The 27,511-nt window shown below is 41.9% G+C and overlaps 1 protein-coding gene across 1 annotated transcript; it reads right to left on the bottom strand.

The window, feature by feature from the left end:
• Positions 1-639: 639 nt before the first annotated feature.
• On the bottom strand, positions 640-27,402 carry tango6 (transport and golgi organization 6 homolog (Drosophila)). Its single transcript, XM_088079699.1, has 18 exons — positions 27,217-27,402; positions 25,221-25,879; positions 25,005-25,121; positions 23,779-23,929; positions 23,120-23,226; positions 22,269-22,431; positions 21,567-21,634; positions 20,222-20,334; positions 19,486-19,662; positions 19,106-19,232; positions 18,112-18,318; positions 16,098-16,241; positions 14,508-15,041; positions 12,470-12,527; positions 12,153-12,311; positions 8,124-8,275; positions 7,201-7,314; positions 640-3,371 (listed from the first exon to the last, which is right to left on the bottom strand). Exons 1-18 carry the CDS (start codon positions 27,266-27,268, stop codon positions 3,195-3,197), a joined length of 3,279 nt encoding a protein of 1,092 aa, XP_087935825.1. The 5' UTR covers positions 27,269-27,402; the 3' UTR covers positions 640-3,194.
• Positions 27,403-27,511: the final 109 nt, after the last annotated feature.

The raw sequence follows: 27,511 nt of genomic DNA, 5'->3' as shown, positions 1-27,511 counted from the left end.
CTGGTGACCATATTACAGGCTCCAGACTGTCAGAGCAAACCGAACAAAAAACGAACAAAAGGTTGTTGGGTTTTTTAAATATAAATTTAACCCTTGACACCCAGTAGAGTGACATCACTTGTCTTGTGCTGCGCTCAAATGTTGTTCACTGGTATTTAAATCTTTGAACCCGGAGCAGCAAATTGGTGCAATTCTTTCAAAAACACATGAAAAAAAATAAAAAGGCAACTCGGCAAGAAATGTTCCACAAATTGTAGGAAATTTTCAGAATTTGAAAATGATCTCTAAAAAGCTTTAATTTTTTTTTTTTTTTACCATTTTTTAAAAAAATATTAGGATTATATAATAAATATTTGGGGGGGGGGTTCTGGTTATTTTCTTGTAACTTTTTGCAAATATTCTTTCCATTTATTTAAAGAAATCGAGCCAATTCGCTCAGGTTTCAAAGAGTTAAAACCTGTGACTTCGAGAACAGTGTTACATCCTATTATAATACAACGTCAGCTAATATTCAAATGATCCTTTGTGTTTCGCAGAGGCACAGCCTTCCTTCTGACCTTGACTGTAATAAGCACTCAGCAGGCAGCGGTGTGAAGCTCACTTTGAGTTGCTCAAAGGCAGAGACGCTTTGCTAGAAACTTCTTCTAGTGTCTCATGGGATTTTAATATGGCTTTCACTTACGACCATCTTCTGGTTGACAGTATGAGAAATAATCGTATAAATAAAACATCAGAGGACATCTGTGCATTCACAGTGAGCTCAGCTGGTAGCGTTTAGGTTTGGGTGTAACAGTTTCACAGTATATCCGGGTATTTAGAAATCCCAAAGGTTTTGTTTTTTGTTTTTTAATACCATATTAAATCCAGACGCTCCTCTTTCCATTAAACATATTGCATGTAGTGCACAGCAGGCACCACCAGAGCTCACACTACATTTACACTGCAAACCTTAGTGCTCAATTCAGATTTTTTTCTAGATCCAATTTTTTAATGTAGCTGTTAAAATGATCGTTTTAAAATGTGGCTAATATCAGACTCATTTGTGAATTTGTCACAGTCCTGATGTGGCTCGCATGCCAAAAAGAACAAGACGTCACATTCAGCATGCTGTGTAGACTTCAGTGGATGTGCACGCCACAACCTTGCGAAACCACGGACCTATATGCTGGTGCAGACGTCGCCAGAAATGCAAATAATCAGGCTAAAAAAATCTACTGTGTAACATTTTCAACTGCTGTGAAAAATGGAAAAAATAATGCTTTTTTCCGTCATTCATGTGCAAATCCACCTTCGACCACAATGTGAGCTGCAATGCATTGCTGTCGGGCAGAAACAACCTCCTATCTGCAAAACTGCTATTTTTAAGGACTTTGAAAAAAAAATCTGTTTTTAAAAGGATCCAATGGAGAAAGGAAGTTTAGTCACAAGTTTTTTAAATACATTTCATTGGCTGAGAAATGGTAAACCCCAATGATAGATGTACAAGGGGACCAATATAATTAATTTAAGAGAAAAAAAAATGAAATGGGCACCGGCAGTGGGTGAATGAGACAAAGAGCTTCGTCAGTCTCTGCCTATGCCCAGGTGCAGTTAGGTAACCCATCGACGAGCAAAACGGACAGACAGACGGATGGACGGACAGACGGACACACGGACGGAGTTTTCTTCATTTTATAGCAGGATGTCGATCTAAAGTGTTGTAAAACTCGCACTGAACTCTGATACAGGTCGCATGGCTGCTCAGACTGAAGACTTCACACTGACATTCAACAATCACATCTGGGTCACATTGGAGGGAAAAAATCAGATTTGGGCCGCCGGGGCTCGCAGTGAATCCAGTCTCCACTAGTGAGCCCCTGCACTTTTTTGGAGGGGAATTTCATATGAAATCATTGGTGTGCCCATTTAACTAAAAAAAACACTCGTATAACATGAACACCCATCAGGCCTCACGCAAGAACATCACTCAAACGATCTCGCACACTCAGCTGGTTTGGTGTTAGTTTGGTTTTCTACCAACACTCAGAATTATATAAAACAGTTGTTGCATCTTTTTGTTTTTGAAAACATTTCAGCAAGCGTTTGCCGAAAGCGTTTCTCCCACATACGAACACTAACCTGAAGTGGAGACTGGACAATAGCTGGACTATGCAAACAAGGCGGGTTTGAACAGAGTCAAAGTGCGAGCGAGAAATGAGACATTCCTTCTTTTGTGTCATCCATTCAGCAACAGTGTAACAGTGTATGAGGCATGACCTCCTCTGTGTGAACTTACAGCCGGCAAACACGAGGAGCGCCAGCCTTGTTTGCATCCCGTGGATATTTCCCCAAACGTGGAGTCAAGGTATCACTGTGGTAGGCGGCGGACAGACACGGGCTCTTTCATCACGCTGGCAGATTTAGGTCTCTCCGCAGCACCGCCACCAAACTACGGCTCTTAAATCATACTCGTCTTTACTCGAGAGGTTATGCATTTTTCTCTCAGTGCCACTTAAAATAATCTGCGGGGAGATTTTTAACTCTAACAGTGAGACATATTTGTTTTCAGTAACTTGACAAGAAATGCTACACAAATTGCAAGAAATGTAAGAATTATTATTATTTTAAGCACTTTTTCTGGGTCATTCCCCTGTTTATTTTATTTTATTTTTTTTTTACAAATTTTCGGGTAATTTTCCTATATTTTTTAATACCTTTTTTGTAATTCTGAGTCATTTATTCTTTGGTTGATTATTGCCTTCTCCCCATGTTTTGAAAGAAATCAGGCCAATTTGCTTCAAAGTGTTAATATGTACAGAGCGAGCATTATTTTATATCTATCTGGGTGAATTCGCCAACCAAACTAAAGGTGTCGATTGAAAAGTCGATCCAAGGCTGTTTTTGTGAGTTTTAGATTGTTTCTGTTGACTTTGAATAAGTGTGTTACGATGGTAAAAATACTGTTTATTTTTTAGAGTCTGGTGGGTTTCGTGACACCAGTGTTGAGGCTGATTATGTTTTTTTATGTTTTTTTTTAAATGCTTTTAGTCTTTCACAAAAAGATCTCTCTCTGTCCGTCTCCGTGATGTTTTTACACACTTAGAATATCAATCTGAGCCTTTCAGTGACAAAAACACCTTTAAGCAGAGCATAAAAAAAATAAAGTCCAACGTATGAAGGGGCTATGAAGACGCCAAAGGAATAACATTTGAGTTCTACGGCAGGACAACGATCTTCTTCTCCAGCTTCTGCTCAGGGAAGATGAACCTCTTCATTACGTCATCGAGCTCCTCCAGAGCCAGCTGGGCGTGGAGCACCGTGACGTCATCCGGGTCTGAGCGAACCACCCACTTCAGAGCCCGGTACAGGTCCAACAACACGTCACTGAGAACCTGCAGGAGCCACAGACAGACGAGACAGACGAGACAGACGGAGGTTACACCGAGGAAACTCTTCAGACTGCTCTGTGGACTGAGACGGATGCTGACAGCAGACAGTTTGTTGTTACTGTTTGCTCTTTGTTTTCTCAACAGAGAAAGTTTGGCCACTAACTTGGTCATTACTGACAGAACTGATGGGCAAAACTTGTAAAAATAGATTCAAATTGTACGAAAATGCTAATTTCCACCACTTTGAGGCAAATTTTCAAGACCACACATTCTGTGAAACAGCCATCGGTACTCCTTCACGGTTATTTTTCATTACTATAAAATTACTATCTTAAATATGTATTATTAAAAAAAATAATGAATTCAAAACAGGATTAGAGCTGGATATTTAAATATAACTTAGGGACTGTTTGTTATGTATGATGGGGGGGTGCAAAAAGATGGGGGAGGCATGTTAAATATTTTTTTAAGCACTGGGGAGTGACGTGTTTTTATTTTGACAGTTATTTACAGTTTATTTAGTTTTTAAAGAAAAACTTGAAAGAAAAAGCCATTTTCTTTCTTTAAAAATTATGTGGTGATTTTCAAAGAAAATGTGTCTTGTAAACCTGTGGGTTGGAAACATGTATTTTATTTATTTATTTTTAATTTTTGATAATTTTCAAGAAAAACAAAAAATCTTGAAAAATCACCAAAAAAAAAAAAACCACTTATTACAGCCAGAAACTTTAAAAAACAGAAATAATCATTGGATTGTCAAATTTCCGACGGCCGTGAACACATCATGTGTTATTATACAGGTTTGTAAAACAAAATTTTATGATTTTTCCAAAACTTTTATGGTATCGTTTGTTTTCCAAAACAGTTTGAGGCCTGGAAACTTCTATTTGGAAATCCCATAACTCCTCCAGGTTTTCCTTGACCGTTCAGGTCCTGTTACTGGGAGTTTGATGCATAAAGAGTAATTCCTGTATGGATCCCTGTCATGAAAATAAATAAATAAAAGCAAAAATGAGTAACATCAGTGAGCTCTCAGTCAGGGCGGAGGTATAATGAATTATCGTGCCTTCCAGTCTCATATTATCATGATGAAATAAATTTGGGTTATTATCTGTGGCGAGGAGAGAAAAGGCATCTCAAAGATGTCAAAGATGTGCAACACCTCCTCCACCGTGCTCACCACCGCAACCCGTCCTCCTCCCTTTGGTCTCACGTTTGTGCTCAGGTCTCATCTGTTCTCACATCACACTGTGTGTCATTAGCCGTGTGCAGCTGGTGCTGCTCTGCTCCAGCTGTTCCAGTAATGACAGGACCTGACCTGCGACTAACAGCTGGTCAGCTGACTGCAGTCAGGGCTGCAGGTCAAGAGCCATATGACACTTCAGCAGCAGGTCACATACAGGTGCGAGTCCACTGGGGAATCAGGAACTGTGAATTTTCACTGGTACTGGTTCCGACTACTAAATTTCTGGATTGTGGCGTGTCGATGTTGTTCCCTCAAACAGTGATTGTGAATAAAGAAATCCAGTCAGCGGTCCTGCCTCGCTGCCTCCTTTTTAGGAGACCAAAGAGCTGCGACGTGATTAGCTTGGACCCGGCGTCGACTATCTAAGAACAACACTTCAGCAGAGATACCAACCGTAACCCAACAGTGAGAAACTGAGAACTGTGGCGACTCCAAAACATGGTGTTGGAGAGAGTCTCCTTCCTGTGCTGGTGAGAAGCTAATATTTAGTCTATAACTCCAGTGGCGACCACAGGGAGACTGGGACTAGATTACAGGACCCGCCAGGCTCTGTAACAACAGCCTCTCACTCTCAAACACACCCTGAACACATTATTCAGCCTCTCAAGCCTGGAACAGGACAAACTGCAGTCCTTCTGCCTCCAACAGTTTATACCAAAAAACTCTCATTTATAAATTTTTTCAGTCGCTCCCTCTGAGAGAGGAGACATTCTTAAACCATGGTGACAGAAAAGTCCTCTTTGACCTTTCAGCCCTTTGTCTTTGTCAACACAATGGCAGTGAAAACACGAGTGAGTAAAGCTTACCAACATGTAGCTCCGCTGTTTGTAACACTGACTGTTCTCTCAACTAAAAAACACAAGTTTAAGGCTAAAAATGAAATTAGTGAGAGCAGGTGGCTCTTCAGTCTTTAAACTTCAGCTGTTCTTTGTGCCAAATACAGAAAAACACTTCACTGTGTCTGTTTCCCCACTGACACATTATTACAACATTAACCATCATCTTGTGAACACTTGAAGTTTCTTCTCTATGAGCTCACATTCATACAGAAGCTTGCAATAAAAAGCCTCTGATCACAGTTTACATTTCTGTGCAGTTTTATTCTTTAAAGTCCAGTTTGCAGTTGACGCTCCTGCCCCTCTTAAGCTTCCTGCAGACTGTGAGATTTTTGCAATCTTATAAGTTTAGTGCAGCTACACTCATGGATCTTATTTTGGGTCTGAAATCAAGTTTGATGTATGCAGACTGCAGATGACATCAACTAGTTAATCAAAGGCTACGACTTCTGTCCATCATCATCGACACGCATGAACAAAACACTGTCGGCGTGCGTCATCCATCTACGCTGCTGCAGTGGTGAGAGAAAAATGAGACAACGAAATGAAGCTCTCGCTGTGGCAGAAAAAGTCAAGAGAGGAGGAGGAGGAGCAGGAGAACGTGGACGCAGTCTGGCTGGAGAAAAGAGCCCAACTTTGCACGCCAATTTTACAACGAGAGCTCAGAGTAAGTATTAGCATCTACCAGAGGAGCGATGAAAATTCCCGCTCCTCGCACACGGAGCTGCACGTTCTGCCCACTCAGAGGCGATGCAGGCCGCTCCGCTAATTATCGCTCCACTCAAATCGCTCAGCGCTCGCTCCAGAAATGAAAATAAAAACTTCTGCCTTGTATTTTCATTTTAGCTTGTTTGACTTCATCCTCGTCTTCCTCGTGTTCTGGCTGCTGCTGCTGACACTCGCGGTCACCTCACTATCCTCCTCCTCAGTGCCAGGAAGGAGGTTAAATGCTTTTATCGTGTCGCTGTCAGTCACAACCCGAATAACACGCCATTGCACGTTCAAATTTTTCAGCACACTTTTGTACTTTTGGTAAATGTGACTCCAGAGAGAATTTTTACCGACTGAAACGATGTCACCACATCCTTTTTCTCGTACCCTGTCACCGTCATCTGTTACTTTTACAGGAATACACCTGTGAGATGACTCCTCAGCTTCTTTTTAAAGTGCTTTCTGGGTCAGACACGATTCAGACGCATGGTGTGAGCAGAGAGAAATTGGAGCGGGATGGAGCGAGAGATAAGGTGATGCTCCAGCTCCGTGCTGCTACTACCATTCAGCAGTGTCGCACTGTCGGTGCGTCAGTTCATGCTGCATTTCTGTTGGTTGGTTAGTAAATGTAGGTCGCACAGCTGTCACACGGTGAAAATCTCATCCCAAATCTCTGACACTGTCAGGATTTTATCCCAGACTGTCTTTGATCGTAAGACTGTGACAGCGGACATCTCTGAACCTCTGTCACTGTGCGACGTAGGACCACCGTTTCTTTCCCAATTCATCTTTCCTCTGAGAAAGCCCAAAATCGCTCAGCGTATACCGAGTTTTACTTATTGTTGCTAAGGAGGGGCTCATTCTGGTGAAAGATAATTGACTGTCGAGTCTCATTCCCAGGTCGTCAAGTATCGTGCTTTGGGCTGGCGGTGCAGTCCTGTTGTGGAAATGTGCGCAAATTTCATGCATACTCAGTGGTGAGCGTGCGTGTGTGTGTGTGTGTGTGTGTGCGTGTGTGTGTGTGTGTGTGTGTGTGTACCTGTGTGGTTTTGTCGCTGAGGCCTCGGAGCAGCAGGGTGATAACATGGACAGCAGCTCTCCTGACCTCTGCCTCCTTCTCTGTCTTTATCAGCGCAGTCAGACAGGAGCTGAGCTGCACACACACACACACACACACACACACACACACACACACACACACACGGATATTTGCAATCAATCATTTACAGTGTTAAAATGACAAAGGCATAAGGCTGAAAGTTAGTTACAGTTCGTGATCATGTGTACGCGAGAAACAAAGCACCATCTGAAGCTGTGCCGAACTTTACACGACAACGTTCGTCACAAACGCTCCGAATCAGCTGCTGAGGTCAGGACCGCAACTAAACGGGTGGATTGATTTATTGGCGAGACATCAAAACCAACATGGGCCGTCCATCTCTCTACGTATGCACACATGCTCTCTCTCACACACACACACACACACACACACACACACACACACACACACAGAGAGTCAGGGTGAAAAAGTAAAAGTGTGCAGGTTCATGAATAAGCATCCCTGTTCTTCCAGCTGACAGTGCTGCTTATTCATGCCAGCAGGCTACAGCCAACATGCACGCACATACAAATGCAAACACACACATACACACACACACACACACACACACACACACACACACACACACACACACACACACACACACACACACACACACACACACGGCAGCATCTCTATTTGAGCCTCTGACCACTGCAGCAGCCTGGAACGTACATGTGTAAATGTGGGCTGAGTTTCTGTAAACTCAAATGCTGATCAAAGCGAGCAGGCGTGCTCTCAAACACACACACACACACACACACACACACACACACACACACACACACACACACACACACACACACACACACACACACACACACACACACACAGGTTTCATGTTAGAGTGTGTGTCCTCTCACCTCTTGAGCCAGCGCTCCTAAAGCGTAGTCCAGCCTCTGACAGAGCTCCCCCAGGTTGGACAGACTGCTGGCCCGGACGCTTTGGTCTGGGTCTCTGGTTCCCTGCAGGAAGACGCCGAGCAGAGGACGGCCAAGGTGTGGCGCCAGTTCACCTGGAGATGAAACAGACGAGAGGAAGAGCAGGCAGGTTAGCTTCCAGGCTGTAAGAGGCTTTCACAGCAATAACATAAACAGCTTATTATCTGATAGATTGATTGAAGATGCTGTCAGCTCTCTGGCTCTCCAGCTGAACTTTACTGATTATTTCGGAAGCTAAAAGTTAAGTTCTGTGTCCTCTGTCAAGTTTAAAACCACAGTTTTTAGGTTTGCTGCTTAAATGTCCCACCATATTTCCTGCAGTGACATTACTGCTCTGACCGCTCTGGCTATTACTCTCAGCAGAAAAGTGACTCGCTTCAGCAATTCGCTGAATCCACCATGTACACAGCAGTGCACCAGGTGCAGGCGGATTAATTAAGGGAGTAAATATAACCCCTTTGCCCCCTGCACGTTCCTTTGTGCCCACATGATGTGCCTTTTAACTACCAACGTTGTTGGATATGCCCCAAATGCACTTGGGCCGTGTATTTGAGACCACGTTACAGATCATTCAAACAGGGCTCACCTATTTAAATATTTAAATATCCACCTTAGTATCACTGACCGGGCCGACAGCCTCTATAGTGCAGCGATACTCAACTTACTTTGCTGGGGGCCAAATATGGAAAATTAAAGCAGGTCAGGGGCCAGATGCAGCAGCTCCATACATGTTTCTAGGGTTTGAGCACATTTCTCTGATTTTAGGACATTTCTCTGATTTTAGGACATTTCTATGATTTTTCTAGGACCTCTGTCAGGGTTTTTTTTTTTTTTGGATGACAAGCTCTGCTTTGATGCTGTTTTATGCACTCTGGCACCTTATATATACTAAAAGTACAAAAAACTAGGATTTTAGGTCATTTCTAGGATATTTTTATGACTTTTAGGATATTTCAAGGATTGGGGACATTGTTTCTAGGATTTAAGGACATTTCTAAAATTTTAGAACGCCTTCAGGATTTTAGGATGACTAAGATTTCAGGACATTTTTATGATTTTAGGACATTAGGGGGTTAGCTAGGACCAAACAAACAAACTCCATTTTGGTGCTGTTTTATACACTCTGGCACCTTATGTATGCTAAAAGTATAAAAACAGTTTCCAGCGTGAATCACTTTTTTTTTATTGTGAATTAGAAAATGGTTAAAAGGCCGCCCAGCACTTGCCTTATAGTGTGGATTTGTACTGACACTGCAACGCTGCCTTATTATCAATTTAATCACTAAGTAATTACTAATTTCGCCTGGCATTAGCATCTTTATGTCAGGTTAGCTGCCCCTCCTTCACTACACTGCAGGAAACCAAGGATTCGAGAATTTGTGGGGAGACAAAGAGAAAAACAAAAATGTAGAATAAATAAAGCATCCTTACAGGTAGGCAGACTGACAGAGAAGTAAGCCCCAAGCTACAGATCCAAATGGAAAAACACAGCAAAGATCAGCTCAAGTCACATGCCAAAATACTCAAAGCAAAAAAAACCTAAGAGAGACAAGGTGATTTCTGTCAGGAGGTGAGTCTTGGTTTTGGCAGGAGAACGAGATTTCTGAGAGCAGCGTGGATACCAGAGAAGGAGCTTTACATCTAATCCAGCCATTGAAATCCACATCTTGACACAAGACTAATATTGCTGTTTACAGAGTGTAGTCATACTCGGTTTAACAAGCTGTGTGTGGGTGACAACGTTACACAGGCAGACGTACAAAGAACAGAGCCGACTGATGACTACGGCTGCTCCTGCCAAGCAGCAGGGAGGACAGCCAGAGGCCTCCGAGGAGGGGACGCTACCAGCTGACTGGCTGGTAGTAGTAAGACCTGCTTGACCCGTGTGTGTGTGTGTGTGTGTGTGTGTGTGTGTGTGTGTGTGTGTGTGTGTGTGTTTGTACGTTAGAGCTTGTTATATCCAGAAACACACACACACACACTGATCTATTTAGCTTGCCCTATATTAAGCTTTTAGACTGCCAAACACTTTCTTACAATCACAAGATACAAACCCAAATCACACATACACAGCTGGACACTCACACACTCTCTCTCACACACACACACACACCCACACACTGACACACCACACACACCAGCTCTGCTATTCTCCCTTCATTTCCATGTCTCAATAGACTGTTACGGCTCTAACAGACCTCATGAAAGAGATTTGCTGTGTTTGAGTGGGTGTGAGTCAGCAGGAATATCAGCCTGCATGCATTAAAACACACACACACACACACACACACACACACACACACACACACACACACACACACACACACACACACACACAGTAACACAAGATTCACCTGAGAAAATGATGCAAACTCCCACAGATGTTCCTAAATTTGCTAAACTGTATCCTCTACATGCCCTTTTGTATAGATAAATAAACATAATATCTTGGGAACATAATTTTTTGCCTTTCAGCACATTTTCTGCACAACGTCACACACTATGGGAGCTCAGAGGAATCTGCAAGTGCTTCTCTGCCACTCCACCAGCCGAGTCAATTAAGAAGACCTTCTTATTTACAAATGACAGCCTGGCAAAAGGCAAATCTTGGCCACTCGGGGGGTTCAAGACAAACACAGAGGCTCTCTGGATGTCTGCGCAGCAAACTGAAGGTCTATCCAATCTCTCAGCAAGGATATAAACCCCCCGATTGTCCCGGGGAAGTGGTACGATGGCAATCTGGCAGATAAAACCAGAGCTGGGATAAAAAAAACAAAACAGGGTTTTCAATCAGGGAAAGGTTGTGATACACAGGGGCCCTTCTGAACAGAGATCTGCATGGAAAACAAGTCCGCACTGTTTTTTTTTGTGGTTTGGTGGTGGCATGCAGAGAGCTGTCCACCACAAATAAATCAGAACAATATTAACAAATATGGATGCATAAATAAACAAGCGTATATTATCATTTCTATGATAGTTACCACTCACACAAAGTTAAATTACTGTGCTCTTTTGGTCAGATGAGGGGACACATTTTAAAACATGTGGCAACCCACCACAGAGTCCAGAGGTCAGGCTCCGCTTCTCTTCATTTACAAAAAGAAAACAAAATGCAGAAGACTGAGCACAAGACCTACAATCACTCATAATAGTGTGTGTTTACATGGATATTTTGCCAAAATGTAACCAGCTCTCTGTCACTGTGGTGTAAAGTGTGTTCAGATGAACAGTGTGAAGGCGCCTCCCTAATGCCACCAGTGCTAGAAACTCCTCAGCTGTGAGCAAAAATCCTCCGGGATGACGCATTTTGCGTAATTTGGTGTCATCAATGGCGCATTTCTCGTTGTTTTGTGAAACCGATGAAGCATTTCTCAGCATTTTGTGCAATCAATTATACGCGTTTTTGTCATTTTGCACCATCAGTGACAAGGAATTTCATCATTTTACATTGTCGATGATGCATTTCTCATAGTTTTGTGCCATCAGTGACAGGTTTCTCTTTGTTTTGTGCCACAGCTGATTCTGAATCTTGTCGTTTTCTGGCATCCATGACAGAATCTCATTCTGCAAGAACTGATGATGAGTCTCTCATAGTTTTGCCCTAAAAATGCATGTTTCTGGTCGTTTTGCGCCATCAGTGACACACTTTGTCGTTTTGCACCACTGATGACGCAGAATCTTGTCGTTTAGCACCATTAATGACATGGGATCTTGTCATTTAGTACCATCGGTGACATGTCATTCTGCATCATCAATAATGCAGTTTGCGTTGTCATCAGAGATACATTGCAGGAGCTGCTGGCATGTGTCAGCGCCTTAACACTGTTTTCACAGTGACACAGCAATGATTGAAAATTGCCAACGTTTCCCTTAACAGCTGAATGTCCACACAGAATTTGCAGAGAAAATACTCCTAATATTGGAAACAGTAAAACAACAAGTGAAACTCACCCATCGCCCTGCTCGCCCTCATCAGCACTTCTCCCACTTTGAGGCGGGTTTCCAGGGAGTGCTCCTTCTTGGATGTGGGGAGGGACGGACCATGTTGGAAGTCTTTCAGGAGCCTTTCCAGAATCCTCTCGGGGTATGAATCAGCCAAGGCAGCCAAACCTAAAGACAGTTCACACTCAGTCCATCAGCTTTCAAGAGTTTTAAGAGTAACTGCTGCAGGTGAGTTGTTAATAGCATCTGTAGTTTCTGTAAATCAATAATCACAAAAATCAATGATCATGAGCATCACTTTTGGCCGAGCTGCAACAGTAAATTACCTTGAATGGCTGACAGGTAGACAAATGAGTCTTCGTGCTCCAGGTTTTCTAAGAAGAGCTGGAGAGGACAAACCATAAGCATGATTAATCATCACATAGACCTGTGATACTCAACTTAAGGCCCGCAGGCCAAATCTGGCCCCTAATAGGATGCCAGGACCCCCCCCCCCAACCATTTTATAATTCATAATAACAATTAAGTCATTCTAACTGGCAGCTGTTTTTGTATTTTAATTCTAGAAACATCCTTAAAATTTGAGGAGCATCCTTAAATCCTAGAAATGTTCTTACATCCTAGAAATGTGCTACAATCTAAGATCCTGATGTCCTAAAATCCTGGAAGGGTCCTGAAATCTGAGAAATGTCCTCAAATTCAAGAAACATGCTAAAATCCTGGAAATGTCCTAAAATACTTGAAATGTGCTTAAGTCCTAGAAATCTACTAAAATCCTGGAAATGTCCTAAAGTCCTAGAAATGTACTAAAATCCTGGAAATGTCCTAAAATCCTGGAAGTGTCCTGAAACCTGAGAAATGTCCTCAAATTCAAGAAACATGCTAAAATCCTGGAAATGTCCCTAAAATCTTAGAAACATGCAAGGGGCTGCTGCAACCAGCTCCTGGCCTCCTGTCATTTTGTAAAAGTGGCCCCAAAGAAAAGCAAGTCTATTCTCTCATTTCTGAGTTAAAAATAAAAAACAAAAACAATATTGATTTTGCCAGGAGAACCAAAGCCGATCAATACTGGCACAGCGCTGAACTCATTAAAAACAAAACGACCAACTATCAAAGGGAATAATCCAAACGTTACCCCCAGGTACTATGAGGGGTCCTTGAAGATGTAGGTCTGATTGTGTGGGGGGGAAACGGGGGAGTGGGTTTCTTGGAAAAGCTGCAGAGAGTGTGCCAGAGATTTGGGTAAAGTGAGGAGGGCGGGCAGAACGTATGAAAGGTACAATATTGGAGAAATTTACCCAACCGTGACATGAAAGGGCGGAAATCAATACAGGGGTCTGTGCTGTAACGGCAGGGGGTTGAAGGTTATCTAAGGTGAACACAGGATGAAGGTCCAGATTACAGAGAATACTAAATGAGCCGTTATCCTTTCTTGCACATTCCACCTTAACAAGTCCCCGGAGCGCGCCGTTGTCCCCTCTGAGGACGAGGTTTAACCGCCTCATTTATTATACATGTTTGCTCATAATGTCCCAGGAGACACGTTCACACTCCTGATGCACACATATGGTGCATGCAACAGTAACACACTGTCTCATAGACGGTGGAGGCAACATCCAGCATGGCTGAATGAAGAAGACAAAGTGGGAGCATGTTGACCCTGCTCATAGAGTAATAGCTGCAGAAGCAGGCTGAGGGTTTCTGGCACAAATTCACAGCCTACCGAGGCGCACGGAGAAAGGAGATAAATCAGAAGAGGTCGAAGCTCCTGCAACAATTGTGGTATTAAGAACAGCTTTATCACAAGATAAACGGGTTTCGGCTTGTGGCCCTGATAAAGGCCTCGGACATTTTCAATATAGTAATATAGTTTTTAAACAAACTTAAGAATCATGTTTGGACAAATCTTTGTTTTTCATATCTAACAATTGCAGCTAATTATGAAAGTTTGTAATATATATGTGGTCCAAAGCAGAGGTAGGTTTCATGTAGGAATATGGTTGTAAGAGTGAATTAGGTGAATCTATGTTTTGCAAAACGGACTCCTTTTGACAGAAATTAATTAAAATATGGATAAATTAAATCAGATTAAATGTGTGGCAATTAAGACCTCACGATTTAGATTTTCAGATTAATTAATGACTTTTAAGTCCTGATATTTATAACAACATTGACTTTTTAATGACATGCACACACTCTGATAACTCACTATGAGCTAAAGTTTGAGGAAAAACGAGTCAAGAATATTACTGGGATAACATTTTTAAACGTTTTTAAAAAGTTTAGTTTGTTTTGGGGGGTTTTGCGCATCATATCTGACTAAATGCTGAAACACAAATAAAAAGTATAAGCAAAGCAACCCACCACGAGGACTTTCTCCTGGGCCTGAACAGCCTCTGGGTCTCTTTTCTGCATCATCTGGGTCAGCACCCGCAGGGCGACCGCTCGGGTTGGCACGTCCGGGTCACACGCCTCCAGCAGCCAATCAGAAAAGGGCTTGGTAGGATGGCAAAGGTTGCTGGTGCCAGAAGTCCTCCCTTTGTCTTTTGGACTAGTTCCTGCTGTCGAGCCTCCAGAGGACGCTGGCTGTCTGACGTTGGTGTTGCTGGGTGAGTTACTGTCCAGGGGAGATGAATGAGGACGAGTCTGTGAGTCATTTGCTTCAGTTTGAAACTTTTGTTTTTTCCTAAAAGGCACGCTGTTGTTCTGGGTTGTTTCAGGCTTTCTGGAGGGCTGAGCAGCAGCTGGGACGTTTTCAGGCCGGTAGGCGCCGTGAGTGGCGATGACAGCTCTGAGGTTTGATGCCAGCTCCTGGATGAACACCTCGGGGTGAGTCAAAGACAGCGTCTCCAGCAGCGGGAGAAGTCTCGACATAGAGGAGTAGTCTTCGGCACTGAGCTGTAGGAACAAAAAGAGGAGAGGTGATGCACTCTGAACGGTACAGAGAATTATTTGAAGTTTTTCTTATGGAATATCTCAGTGCTATTTAAAAAGGTAACGGCAACGTCTTCTATAATATTTGGCGACCCCTTCTTGATTATCTACCCGGCGATGTTCGGGGCACCAAAAACTTCTTTACAAATGGACTTTGAAATGACTCTGATGCAAACAATAATGTATATGATATAACCCAAATGTGTGTTGATGTAACCCATGTATATTATCACTCTTTTGTAATTTGGCAAAAACCTGTCCTGCTGGCTCCTTGTTTTTTGATGTTAAATTAATATAATATTATCAGAAAGTATGGTATGTATATACATTTTGTCATATATGTTTTTCTTTATAATGCCCAATCATTTAAATTCTATGTATTTCTTTTCTTTATTTTCTTTTTGTACTTCTTTTTGCACCATGGCCATGGAGAGAACTGCAATTTCAATTCCTGTATGTCTAACATACATGTCAGAATTGACAATAAAGCTGACTTTGAAAAAAGGGGGAGAGGTTGATTGAGAGAGAGTGATAGTGATATATCCACTTTTCTTCCCCACCTCATTTAATTGATCATCGAGTCTCTTCTGTAACATCATATTATGCATACTCTTATACTGATGGCCCACCAGTAGACGGAGACCTGGAATACAATGCTTTTCAGTGTATTTAATATTAATTCTTGGTGTAAAACTTGGAAAATACTTCAACTTAGGGCTGATTTTTGTAAAAAAAAAAAATAATAATAATAATTATTATTATTATTATTATTGGCAGAAATTAGCATGTTGACTGATTCTGATGTTTCATTTTAAAGCCAATATCTGCCAATACTGATCACATGCCGATACTATCATGCATCCCTACTTTTAGTGTTCACTTATTGTACTATACATGTCCTGTAACAAGCGATTAAAACGAATGCAAGCTTTGTATTGCTCAGGACAGTCCTTGCATCATTAAGGTTGATGTAATTTAATAAAGAGCATGTTGATGTGTGGACTTTTCAGTTGTGAGTACCTCTGGTCCAGAAAGCAGAGTGGCCACTAAGCCCATGCCCATGCTCAGAGTCTGGCTCTCTACTGGGTTCTCCAGGTTTGGAGCAGGGGCCTGATCCAGACCCACACAGGCCCTCTGAAGCAGAGCCACCATGAAGTCCACCACCTGGAGACAAGACAAACAGAATCATGGGCACATAATAATACACAGGAAGACAATCAGGAGCAAGATGCTTTTTAAAAGTTCCCCGTGTTCAACAGGAGGTCCCCTCCTACAGCTGGGTGATTAAATCAAAACGATATCTATCGCGAAATAACTTCTCTGCTCCAGCGCGCGGACATGTCCGACAACCCACTCCAGCGCGAACATGTCCGGCAGCCCGCTCCAGCAGACACATGTCAAACAGCCCGCTCCAGCATGCCAACAGGTCCAACAGCAGGCTCCAGCGCGGAAATGTGCGACAGCCCGGTCCAGCGGGGACATGTCCAACAGTCCGCTCCAAAACGGACATGTCCTACAGTCCGCTCCAGCGCGCGGACATTTCATACAGACCGCTCCAGCGCGGACATTTCGGACAGCCTGTCCCAGCCTGCGGACACGTCCGACAATCCGCTCACAGCTCATTAATCATAATGGATGTAAATTATTAATGAATCGTGATATTGATGTAAGGTATGAGGTTCGGACCTTTGCTGGGAGGAAATTTTAGTAACTGGACCTCTGTGAATTTTAGTTGAATAGGTCTGCCAGTTGGTGATGCCTGTTGTACAGTATATTTGTCATGTTCAAACCAAAAGTAACCTAATGATATCTTCATATCTCACTTAGGAGTAAAAGGGAACCTTTACGCTTGACAGAAATAGTGATTTGATGTATATCGTCATATATATCGATATCGACTTTTATCGTGATTGTGATAAGACCTCAGAGTTACTGCAGGGGGTCCTCCAAATTATTGTTCGAAGTTTTTTATTTTTTCAAAAATTAAAATATGTCTGAAATTACACATTAACATGAATTCAACATATGATTAGTAAAGAGAAATCGGAATAAGAAAAAAAAAACAAAAAACACAATCCATTTAATTCACATAATACAACATAATATGCTAAAAGTTATCAATAAATCCTTTTCAAATTAATCCATGAATCTGTCAAAAAATATTGTTTTAATAGTTCAGCATCATACACACCTTACAAAGGTATGTCTTTACATGGCACTTTAGGCCGCCCAACATATTAATGCAGTTTTTTTATATGTAGCTGTGAGTCCTCGCTCCCACATTCAGTCCTTCAGGACCTCCAAAGGTGAGACGTCTAACAATAAGACACGATCCAGTGAGGTGAAGCCATTTCATCAGACGTTTATTAATCTGTGAGGGGATGTTTGTGGCCCTATAAAAGCAGCCAGCCTCCTAGACCCATCAAACTTACCAGAAATGAAGCAGTTTGGCTATTTTTGTGTGGCAGCATGACTCAGCGTGGCCTGCTTCCATTAAGAGAACTCCCACAGGAACGCAGGCTGATTTGAAACTGAAATATTCTGGAGAAGGAGAGAAACTATCCCAGGAGGATGAGCTGACACCTCATTCACAGCTTCTCTAAGAGCAGTTTCAACATAAAAGTGCAACAAAGTGGAAATCTACCCTGCAGCTGTACATTTTGTACGTACTCAACGCTTTAATCTGTACCTTTGTCTTGTTTTTTTTTCTTTCCTTCTTCATCTTCTTTTGTTTTTCCCTGATTTCTTTCACACATTTTCCTGTTCGACTTCCAGGTCGAAGCCCGGCATGGGGACTATGGAGCGTGCGTTGAACGCCTAGGAGGATTAAATCGACCCCCAGCAGCATTATCTAGGTTTGTTGGTGAGACTTCGAGAAATTGGACTCATCAGACTAATATCTATTTAAAAGTCCAGTTTTAGTCACACTAATAGAATTACTTGACTGTTTATGACATTGTGTAAATGTACTGAACATCTCTAGTCGTTTTTTCCAGTGAGGGTTATACCTTAGAGTACATATCTCTCCACTCACCTGTGAGATTTTTCTCAGCAGCACAGTGTGCTGCAGCGTCTCCACCATCACAGCCAACACCTGAAGCAGAGCGAGTGTCTGGCCTCTCCTCGCAGCTGGATCCAGCAGCTGCTGCTCCACCTCCAGGAGCGTCATGGCCGACACGTCCAGCTCCTCTTCATCTTTCTTTTCTTCTTCTGCTTCCTCAGCTGCCCAGCTGGCCAGCTCCTGCAGGAGAAGCAAGTAAGTCTGGCTCCAACAGCAACAATCCCTGTAGACCCTCATATTAAAACTTTACAGCAGAAATAAATATGTTTACAGCCTGGAGCAAAAAACAGTTTTGGTCTTTATAGCTTATTTCAATATTGTTAAAAACTGTAGGGGGGGCTGTATTTCTATATAACTCACCTGATTAAATGTTGTCATTGCTTAAAGTTGGGCATAATAAATTAGGGGTCAACAGGTTGTTGGAGATGCTGATCGTCTGGGCTGATCTTTGGCATTTTGCAGTTTATCTGTATTGGCGTAATATTTTAATGATCGCAGATAAAATTAATAATTAAAAAGTTCAAAGAAAGTGTCAGCATGGGAGGACATTTTACTTTGTGAAACCTCAGAGAGTTATTTTTATTTATTCCTTTTTTAATTAAATTTTCACTTGACTTTTACAAAAAAAAAAGTTGCTGGGAACTTGCTGTTAATGATGTTGAAAGTCTAAGTTTTGATGAAATATTTGCCAAAGGCATTTAAATAGAGTTTTGTGTTGGATTTTTTTATGTTCCAAATCCTAAATATTCACAGAAAAATTTTCAATTTCATTGTAAATGCACATCAGTTCCAAATACTGGTTATCAGTCTCAGTTATCAGTAATAATTGGTATCTGTATCAGGCCTGAAAAGCCAATATTGGTCGGCCGCTATAATAAATGATGTGGACACTCTGCTATGGTCACTTCTGGCTCTAAAAATCCAAGATTTCCAGATTATTTTATACAGTCTGCGGTGCACACTTTACCTGCATGAGGTCCAGGAAGAAGTCTCCAGGCAGGTCAGAGTCTTTGAGTTCAGCCAGCAGCTGCATCAGACAGTCGAGCCTCCACTGCTCCCCTGACAGCTTCTCATACAGAGCATCCTCTTCATCACTGGGAGACAAAAGGACAGAAGTAAGGAGAGGCCCTGGCAAAGTAAGAGAGGCAAGTTATACTAACTGTCCTCATCACTGCAAAGGTGGATTTGATCAATAAAAGTTGGCTCTCTTACTGATGCAGACTGGCTCCAAAGGAACTGTACTATTCTGCATCATGTGTTATGTTTTTGTCCTGTTAAGACAGTATCCTTTTACAAAGATCACAAGTGAGAACATGTCCACCGTGTGTGTGTCTGAGTGTCAGTCACCTGCAGCTCTCTCTGGAGCTGAGTCTGGCTCCTCCATCACTGCCCGGGGTGAAGTGGAAGTCTGCCGCCACCTCGTTCTTCTGTCCCTGCAGACCTGAGAGCTGCCTCAGTGCTGATAAGGCTGCAGCTGGCTCAGTGTGGCTCAGGTACCACAGCAAAATCTCCTGACAGGGGGCGCTGTGGAGCACACAGAACACGCACACACAGTTTGAGCGTCCTCCTTTAAAGCAGACTCGCTGTCGCTCATGTTTACAATACAATTTCTGCCAGGCAGCCTTTTTGGCTACAGGCTAAAAGTTAGACTTGCTCACTATAGGCAATCATTCCTGGTCAATATTTTGTCCCTTTTCTTATTCATAATCTCCACCAGGCATAAGCAAATGTGAATATATTTCACAAACTACTGGACCAATCAGCCTAATATTTTGTGTGCAAAATTTTAAACTGTATGCTCCAGGACCTCTCGTGGTTGCAGTGATTCACAATTGTTGAAAATACAGTTTTTTTGACTGTTTTATATCATCATTTACTGCTGACTCCTCTTAACCAGTCGGTGTGGGCTGCAAGTTTTACTGATATTGACTCGACTAAACACAGCTAGACTCGGCATCTGTCGCAGTGGCCTTTGGTTTGACTCAAAAATTCACTTATACTGAAGTTTGGTCTCATTTTGAACCAGAGCATCAGCAATTTAGGTGGACATGAAAGTTACAGCTAATAACAGAGCAAACATTACCGTAAATGGGAGACGTTCTGCTTGGTGAAACAGAAGAGGGTGAAGATAACAGGAAGAACTTGTTCCAGAGCTTTCAGGAGAGAAGCCGACGGACTGTTTCCAACCACCCAGATCTGACAGCGACAAAACACACAGGAGGAAAGACCATGAGACCAAAAACACAGCTTGAGAGCCTTAGTAAGGATTAGAGACAGAAAGAAAAAGACAGCTTTATTCAGGGGGCAGCATTGTTACTCCACTGACCACTAACATCTGCATCAATATATCATCATTCAGAAGAGTTCTGATTTAGTTTGTTAATGCAAATAACTGTTTTGATTATAAAAACCATCAAGGCTTGAGAATAATTAAATATTATGAATTACTCATTCATGTTATCAAGGAATTATCATCAGCTTACTCTTTTTTTTACAGAATTCAGCATCATTCAGCTAGTTTCATAATTTGTTACGACACTGTGCAGAGCAGTGAGCATAGATCAGATTCTTGTGTGTTTGAGAAAATATCCCTTAATCTCATAATAAAAATAATTTCTTTGGATTCTTACTATGAATGTTGTCCTGCAACATATATAAGGTACTGTCCAGGAAACTGAGACATTGTGGGTACATTTTCTTCATACATGGTCTCTTTAACTACACAAAGTACTGTGTAATACTGTAATATTGAGACTTTACTAAGGGTATGAGCTATGATCGTTACTAAGGGCCTTATCTTACACCTGACACAAAGTGGTGCACAGTGCAGCACAACTGTCATTGCTAGTTTCAGAACGACGCACTCATGGGTGTGTAGGTCTTAAAATGAGGTGTGATCAGGCGCGTTGTTAATTTGAGGCAGCAGAAAGCAACAGCATCATTGACCAACAAAAAGCTGGTCTTAAGTCAGAATGGTGCAGTATTTTCATGCTAATTAAAGGGCGCATTATTCAGATGGTGCACCTACATAGACAGGTCCACACACACATGCACTCTGCTTGTTACACACACACAGGTTCACGTGGATGGGCTGTGTGTGGGTGAAATAATCCATAATTAACCATCACTGAGAAGAAGCATAACTGCATTCATTATTTCAGAGGCTAAAAGTTTAGTTCTGTTCCCTCTGTCAAGTTTATAACTACAGTTTATAGTTTTGGTGATTAAATGACCCATGATATTTGCCCCTCGCGCCTTACTTTGGGTCTCGATTAAGCGCTGTTTGAGCAGCAAAAGTGGAGTTGGACGAGCCCGAAATGCACTTCTGCCATGCACTTTGGACCATGCACTATGGATCTTTTAAACACAACCCTGTGAATTTAAGGTGCACCACAGCAGTGTTAGTGGATGCCTCTGGGTGTCCTCACCTTGTACACATCTGTAATACAACGTGTCAGCTCCCACTCTTCTACAGCAACTTGAGAAGGACCCTCGTCTGGAAAACACACACATGCACCGCAGTGTTCAGACCTGTTGATACCTGACTAATCATCCATCTGCTGTTTTTGAAACAAGGTGACAACAATTCGAGGGACAAACAAGACAACAACTTTTGTTTCTTCTCCTTAAACAAAATTCATTAACAAACACAACTTGCTGATCTTGAGTAGACAGAATATACTGTAAATGTAGCGCAAAAGCTTTTTAATTTTCCTAAATAATGTGTTGCTTGTGATGTCAAAGTGCATGGCTACTGAAAATATGCGCACACTCTCACATATATTAATCCTTTTAAACCTGAGCAAATTCATTTGATTTCTTTTTAAAAACATGGGAAGTGGGCGACAAGAAACTTTACCAAAAATAGCCCAAAAAAGTTAAAAGAAAATTACTTGAAAATAAGCACAAAAGGAAGACAAGTTAAAAAAAAAAAGAAAAGAAACAAGAAAGAGACCTAAGGAAAGTGTTAAAACTGGTATTTTTTTTCTTCTTGTCTGTAACAGATTTTTAAATAATTTAGAGAATTTAAATTGTTTTGTTTTTTTTATTATATCTGATATATTTTATCTGATATATCTGATATATCTGTAACATCTAACACATATGGAAGTGACGGCCATGTTACTGACTGGAGGCAGTGGTGCAGCGGTGGAGAGGTGCGAGCAGAGGAGTGAGCAGGTACTGCTGGGAAACGCCGGGCTTCTCCTGCACCATGAAGAGAAACGCTCTCGTCGCCACACGCTGAAACTGTTGGGCTGTCAGCTTGTCTTTGAAGTGCAGGAGATCAACAATCTAAAAAAAACACACAAAAAAACGCACTTCAAATAAACAAATCATTATGCTGTCTTGTACTCATCAGGAGTCTTTTTTCAACTTCACCCAAAATAACTTCAAATCTTGCCTGAAAAGTTTCTCTCTCTTTCTTTCTTTGAGCGTATTCTCAGGTCAACAGGATGAACCCATCCATAGTGATTATCACCTTCTTATATGGTGGTCGCCGGCTATTCGTGGGCAAATTGCTGACTTGCGGAAACGCACCATCAATTTACGATTGATTGGCATTCATGATGATCATCATGTAGGTTTTTAGTGCCATGGTTTTCTACGTGCTTTACTTTTTAGATTTACTAACATTTCATGAATGAGACCAAATGTGTGCATGTGCAGAGACAAAACCACCGCTGTGACAGAGCAGCTAGATGAGAGGAAGTATCATTGCACAAAGTAATGCATCTTTCTATTCAAAATAATTACATTTTTGAAAAGACTATTTCTAACATTCTGACACATTTACGCTGTGAAGAAAAGCTGTTTCTTCAGCTGCCGTCTGTCTGTTTATCTGTCTCACCCCTGAAACAAAAGGCAGCGAGCAGCATCTTCCATCATTAATAGAGCTGAGACCTCATCGGTATCGGCACATATTGGCTTTAAAATAAAACATTTGTACAATGAGTTAATATTATACACACGGTGAGCTGACCTGATGACAGACTTGTCTGTAGTAGTTGTCTGCTGAGGCAGACTGTTGAGGGCAGGTCACCAGGATCCGGGCAACACCGTCACATTTCCTCCAGTCTGCCTCGCCCCCTGCAGGACAGACACAGTGGTTCAGTTAAGTTTGGACACAAATACAAGTTCAACTCTCTGAAACGATTCAAAGGGTAAAATACAAGATAATCCGCGAAGGTACAATAACTACAATTGAAAAAAGAAAAACAAAGTTAGAAGTTAGATGGTCTACTTCAAATGCTGAAAACTTTCCTGAGTTGAACAGGTGAAAAACAATAAACATATGCTATCAAGAATGATTTGCCTTAAAAAAGCTTGTTTATTTTTCAGAATCATTATCTACTTTTTCAAATGTCTTGACATTTTTAAGTCTTTAAAAAGACTGATTTAAGACATGTTAATATCAATTAAGACCCCATTAATAGATAAATTAATTTAATACTTCATAATAATTTTTAAGAATCTGCAGGAACCTGTAATGTTTAGGGGTTTTATTGGGGTTAAGGTTGAATGGTAAACATGGGTTATAACACCTGAGAGGATATTTAAGTCTCTACATGTTTCAGACTGCACTCCTCACTACTTTCCCTCCTCTTTTCTTTCTTTTTCCATCCCTCCTCTCCCACTCACCCGTTCCTCCCTCCAGGATGGCTCTGACTACCGCCTGGACACCGTTCGGCTGCATCAGGCGCTCGGACAGCAGCTGACCACACAGACGCCTCAGCCAGGCGGGAGCTGATCCCAGAGCTGTCTTGCTGTTGGAGCTTCCTGCTGCACCGGACTGGAAGGAGGGACAGAAAACATCAAACAAGGCCTCAAAGATCTGTGACCTGCACACACAGCCCATTTAGAAATCTAAAAAAAAAACTTTGACAGAATTTCCCTATTATGTAAAGTGAGACACTTTTTAGTGTTAGGTGATAAACTAACATGAGGGCTTACCATGAAATCAGAAAAAAGCCAGACTCACAGCAGCTTAAAAACTGCCTTTGGACCTTATGATAAAATAGAGCTGCATTCACTGTCACTTCCACTTAATAAGGTGGAGCCCTCAGCGGGAACTGAATGTCAGCAAATGTTAATGGGAAATGAGAGCAATGGGCCGTGCCAGCTGAATATTAAAGGGACACATTTCATTTGTTCTTGTGCACATGCACAATGACCCACATGCACACTTGATGCAATTCACAATCGTGCCGATGGTTTTACATTATTCCACTGATCCGCAGCGTTGCTCACAATTTGTTCTTTCATCCTGCTGATGGCCTGTGAGGCTGATTTATGGGCTGATAATGAGACTGTGTATCAGTATGGACGCTTCAGTGAACTTTTACAACCACTCAATGTAACTCAATGTAGTGCACAGCACGCACCACCAGAGCTCAGTCTTTAGTCTCTACTGGTGGAACAGGCAGCTGAGCTGAAAGATACAGTAACACCCAGTGGTGGAGGGAGAAGTTACAGGACTGTAAACAGTCAGCGGCCAGCTAGCAGAGAGAGAAACCGTCGGGAACAACAGCATGTTTTTTTACATCGAAATCAGTGAAATACGGATTTATTTTGACCACATCGAAGCTGATGATGTTAGACAGCGGACTAACTAACTAGATTACTAACAAGAATAATCAAGATGGTTTGGGTGATTTTTTGTTTTAATAAAATGTGTTTTATGATGAGTTAACAAGACAATAAAGCTTTTTCAGTCTTCTGTGACCAAGACAAAGTTGAATTCAAAACATGAACAGTTGTATTTCCCTGGTTAATAAGGAAAATAGGTGTGAAGGCATAACTTTTTTTAATTTAATTTTGTGGGTTTCTGTGGTGCCATAATCCCTGCAAAATATGGACCTGCACACCTGTTTGGGTCCACCTTGGAGGATCAACAGCTCCTTGATAACAATTGGCTGGTAGACTTTTCCTAGAAGACTTTTCAGGGCCTCTTTGCAAGTTCGACACTCTTCAGCAGTGAGCTCCTGCATTTGAAAAGTTTGTAACACAGAAAACAGATACATTTTATTTCTTATGCAATAAAAGCATTTTCCAAAATATCCTATCATGGACACATGTATTACCTTCTCCACCTCTGCGCTGCCTCTCTCTGCCCGGTGTGGCTGGTAGCCGAGCTGGCACAGCGCTGCCATCACGTCCCCCAGATGCCGTGTGAACAGCAATGTGGCGAGAGATGACAGCTCTGCCAACTGCAACAGCACATTCGTAGTGGTAAGAAGGCGGCGTCCCGCTGCTGGCGCGGCCCCGCTGCAGACAAGTTTTTCCACCATGGCTCCAAACACTGACCTGCGACCCAGTGACACACCCACTCCGGGGGCCAAGTACGGGCAGAGCCCCAGAGAAACCACAAACTGAAGAGCTGCTCCAACCGTCTTCTGCTGGGTGACACTGAGGACGTCAGGAGGTAAAGGTGGAGCCATCTCAGGGGTGCGCTGCTTAGCTGCGGATGGAGCGGGGGTCTGCTTGAAAAGTTCGAGTTCAGCAGACAGGTGTCGTGCTAAAGTGAGAAGGAGCAGGAGACACTCCTGGACGAATGCCCATGTGGTGTCTTCTGTGTCGCTGGAGAACCAGTCTGCCGCCACCATCACCTCCTCCCTCAGCCTCCTCACGTCTTCAAAGTCGCTCTGACTCTGGAGCTGCTCCAGGAGGAGAGCTCTGTTGGCCCGCAGCGCTGCCAGGAGAGCCTCCTGCTGTGAGGACTGAGCATCACGAACAGACGCCTCTGCAGAATTAATCAAAGTATTATCAAAATTGCAATATGGCCAGGTGCAATATCCAAATTGTAGGAGCTGCAATTTTTTGATTAAGGTAAAATGTGTCACAACATACAAATACTACTACAATGGGGGTAGGTGGCCCCCCAACCAGTTTCTAATTCACAGTGACAATAAAGTGATTCACACTTGGAATTGTTTTTGTATTTTTAGTATACATGAGGTGCCGGAGTGCAAAAAAAAGCGTCAAAATAGAGCTTATTTATTACTTGCCCTTAATGTTCAAAAATCCTAGAAACATCCTAAAATCCTAGAAATTTACTGAAATTCTAGAAATGTCCTGGGACCCCAGAAACATCCTAAAATGAAATCCAAAAGTCCTAAAACCCTAAGAACATCCTAAAATGCTAAAACTTATATGGAGCTGCTGCTGCGTCTTCCTGATGTGGGCTGTTTCCCAGTGCTGCTGATTTGTTGTATCGAATGCACAGTAAAAAATGTCCCCAATTTCTCAGTTTTGAGATCAATAAAGTATATCTATCTATCTATCTATCTATCTAAAAACTTACCATTTTGACAAAAAGAAATTAAAAGATTTATACTCATGAAATAACATGTTTGTAGCAATTAAGAACTCCAAAAATAAAATTCCATACTGTTCAAAAGACTTTTAAGGACTAGATTTTTAAAAATGGTTTTTAAGGACCTGCAGACTGTGAATGTAAATTAAAAAAATTATTTTCTTTGTTGATGCAAATGTATTAAAAAAAAGGTGAAAAGCAAATAAACCAGGAAACGTGACGGTTATATCAACACTCTTTTATCCCAATTTTTAGTGTATTGATGATTAATTTCCTAAGAAGGAACCTCTATGTTTGGGAGGTAGAGGCTTTTTTGTTGAAAAGGGAATTACAGATAAAAGTATATCTATATAAATATGTAAATTATGTTAATATATCCTTTGTCTTATGTCAGAAAACCTGAATGGGCTGCTAATGTGCAGCAGGTCAGCTCAAAGCTGTGGTACTGAACTCACTTACTACCTTTCATTAGTATTGCACTGACAAACATCTCTGTCTGAACACAGATATGATATAACGTTAGTGAAAAGTAAAGGCTAATATTACATGTGCGTCTGCCTTCACAACTTTAAACTAGCAAGGTGACAAAACACCTGTTTTTACACTTTAATAACGTATGCACGCGTGTGTTAAATTACAGTCCATAATGCATGCAAACAAACTGCTAACCATCCCATGTTGTACCTAATCAGCATTTATCTCAGGGTTTGTGCTGTTATCATTTAGCTTCGGCTTTTGCTGTCAAAGTTAAATTATCCACGTACCGCTGAGAGGTTTCGTCAGAACATGTATCGCTGAGAGGATGGCTGAAGTCATCTCGCCATCATATATCGTCAGAAAACTAACTTTATAGAGAGGAACAGGGCTGTGTTTGATTTACAGCGCTAGATTTTGTTGTGGGTAAAGCTAGCCATGCTGCTAAAAACATCCCAAAATGGCGCTTTAATTCTACGTCAGCAACGTAGATATACACGTGGGCACGGCATGAGATGAGATGAGACGGCGCGTGCGCGTTACAGCTGCCGCCATATGGTACGGGGGAAAGTCATTTTTCATATT

Source organism: Plectropomus leopardus, chromosome 7, assembly GCF_026936395.1.
Source record: "Plectropomus leopardus strain MGB_pleo_1.0 chromosome 7, ASM2693639v1, whole genome shotgun sequence".
NCBI lineage: Eukaryota > Metazoa > Chordata > Actinopteri > Perciformes > Serranidae > Plectropomus > Plectropomus leopardus.
The sequence above is the reverse complement of the archived record's forward strand: the minus strand, read 5'-3'. Positions and strand labels throughout refer to the sequence as shown.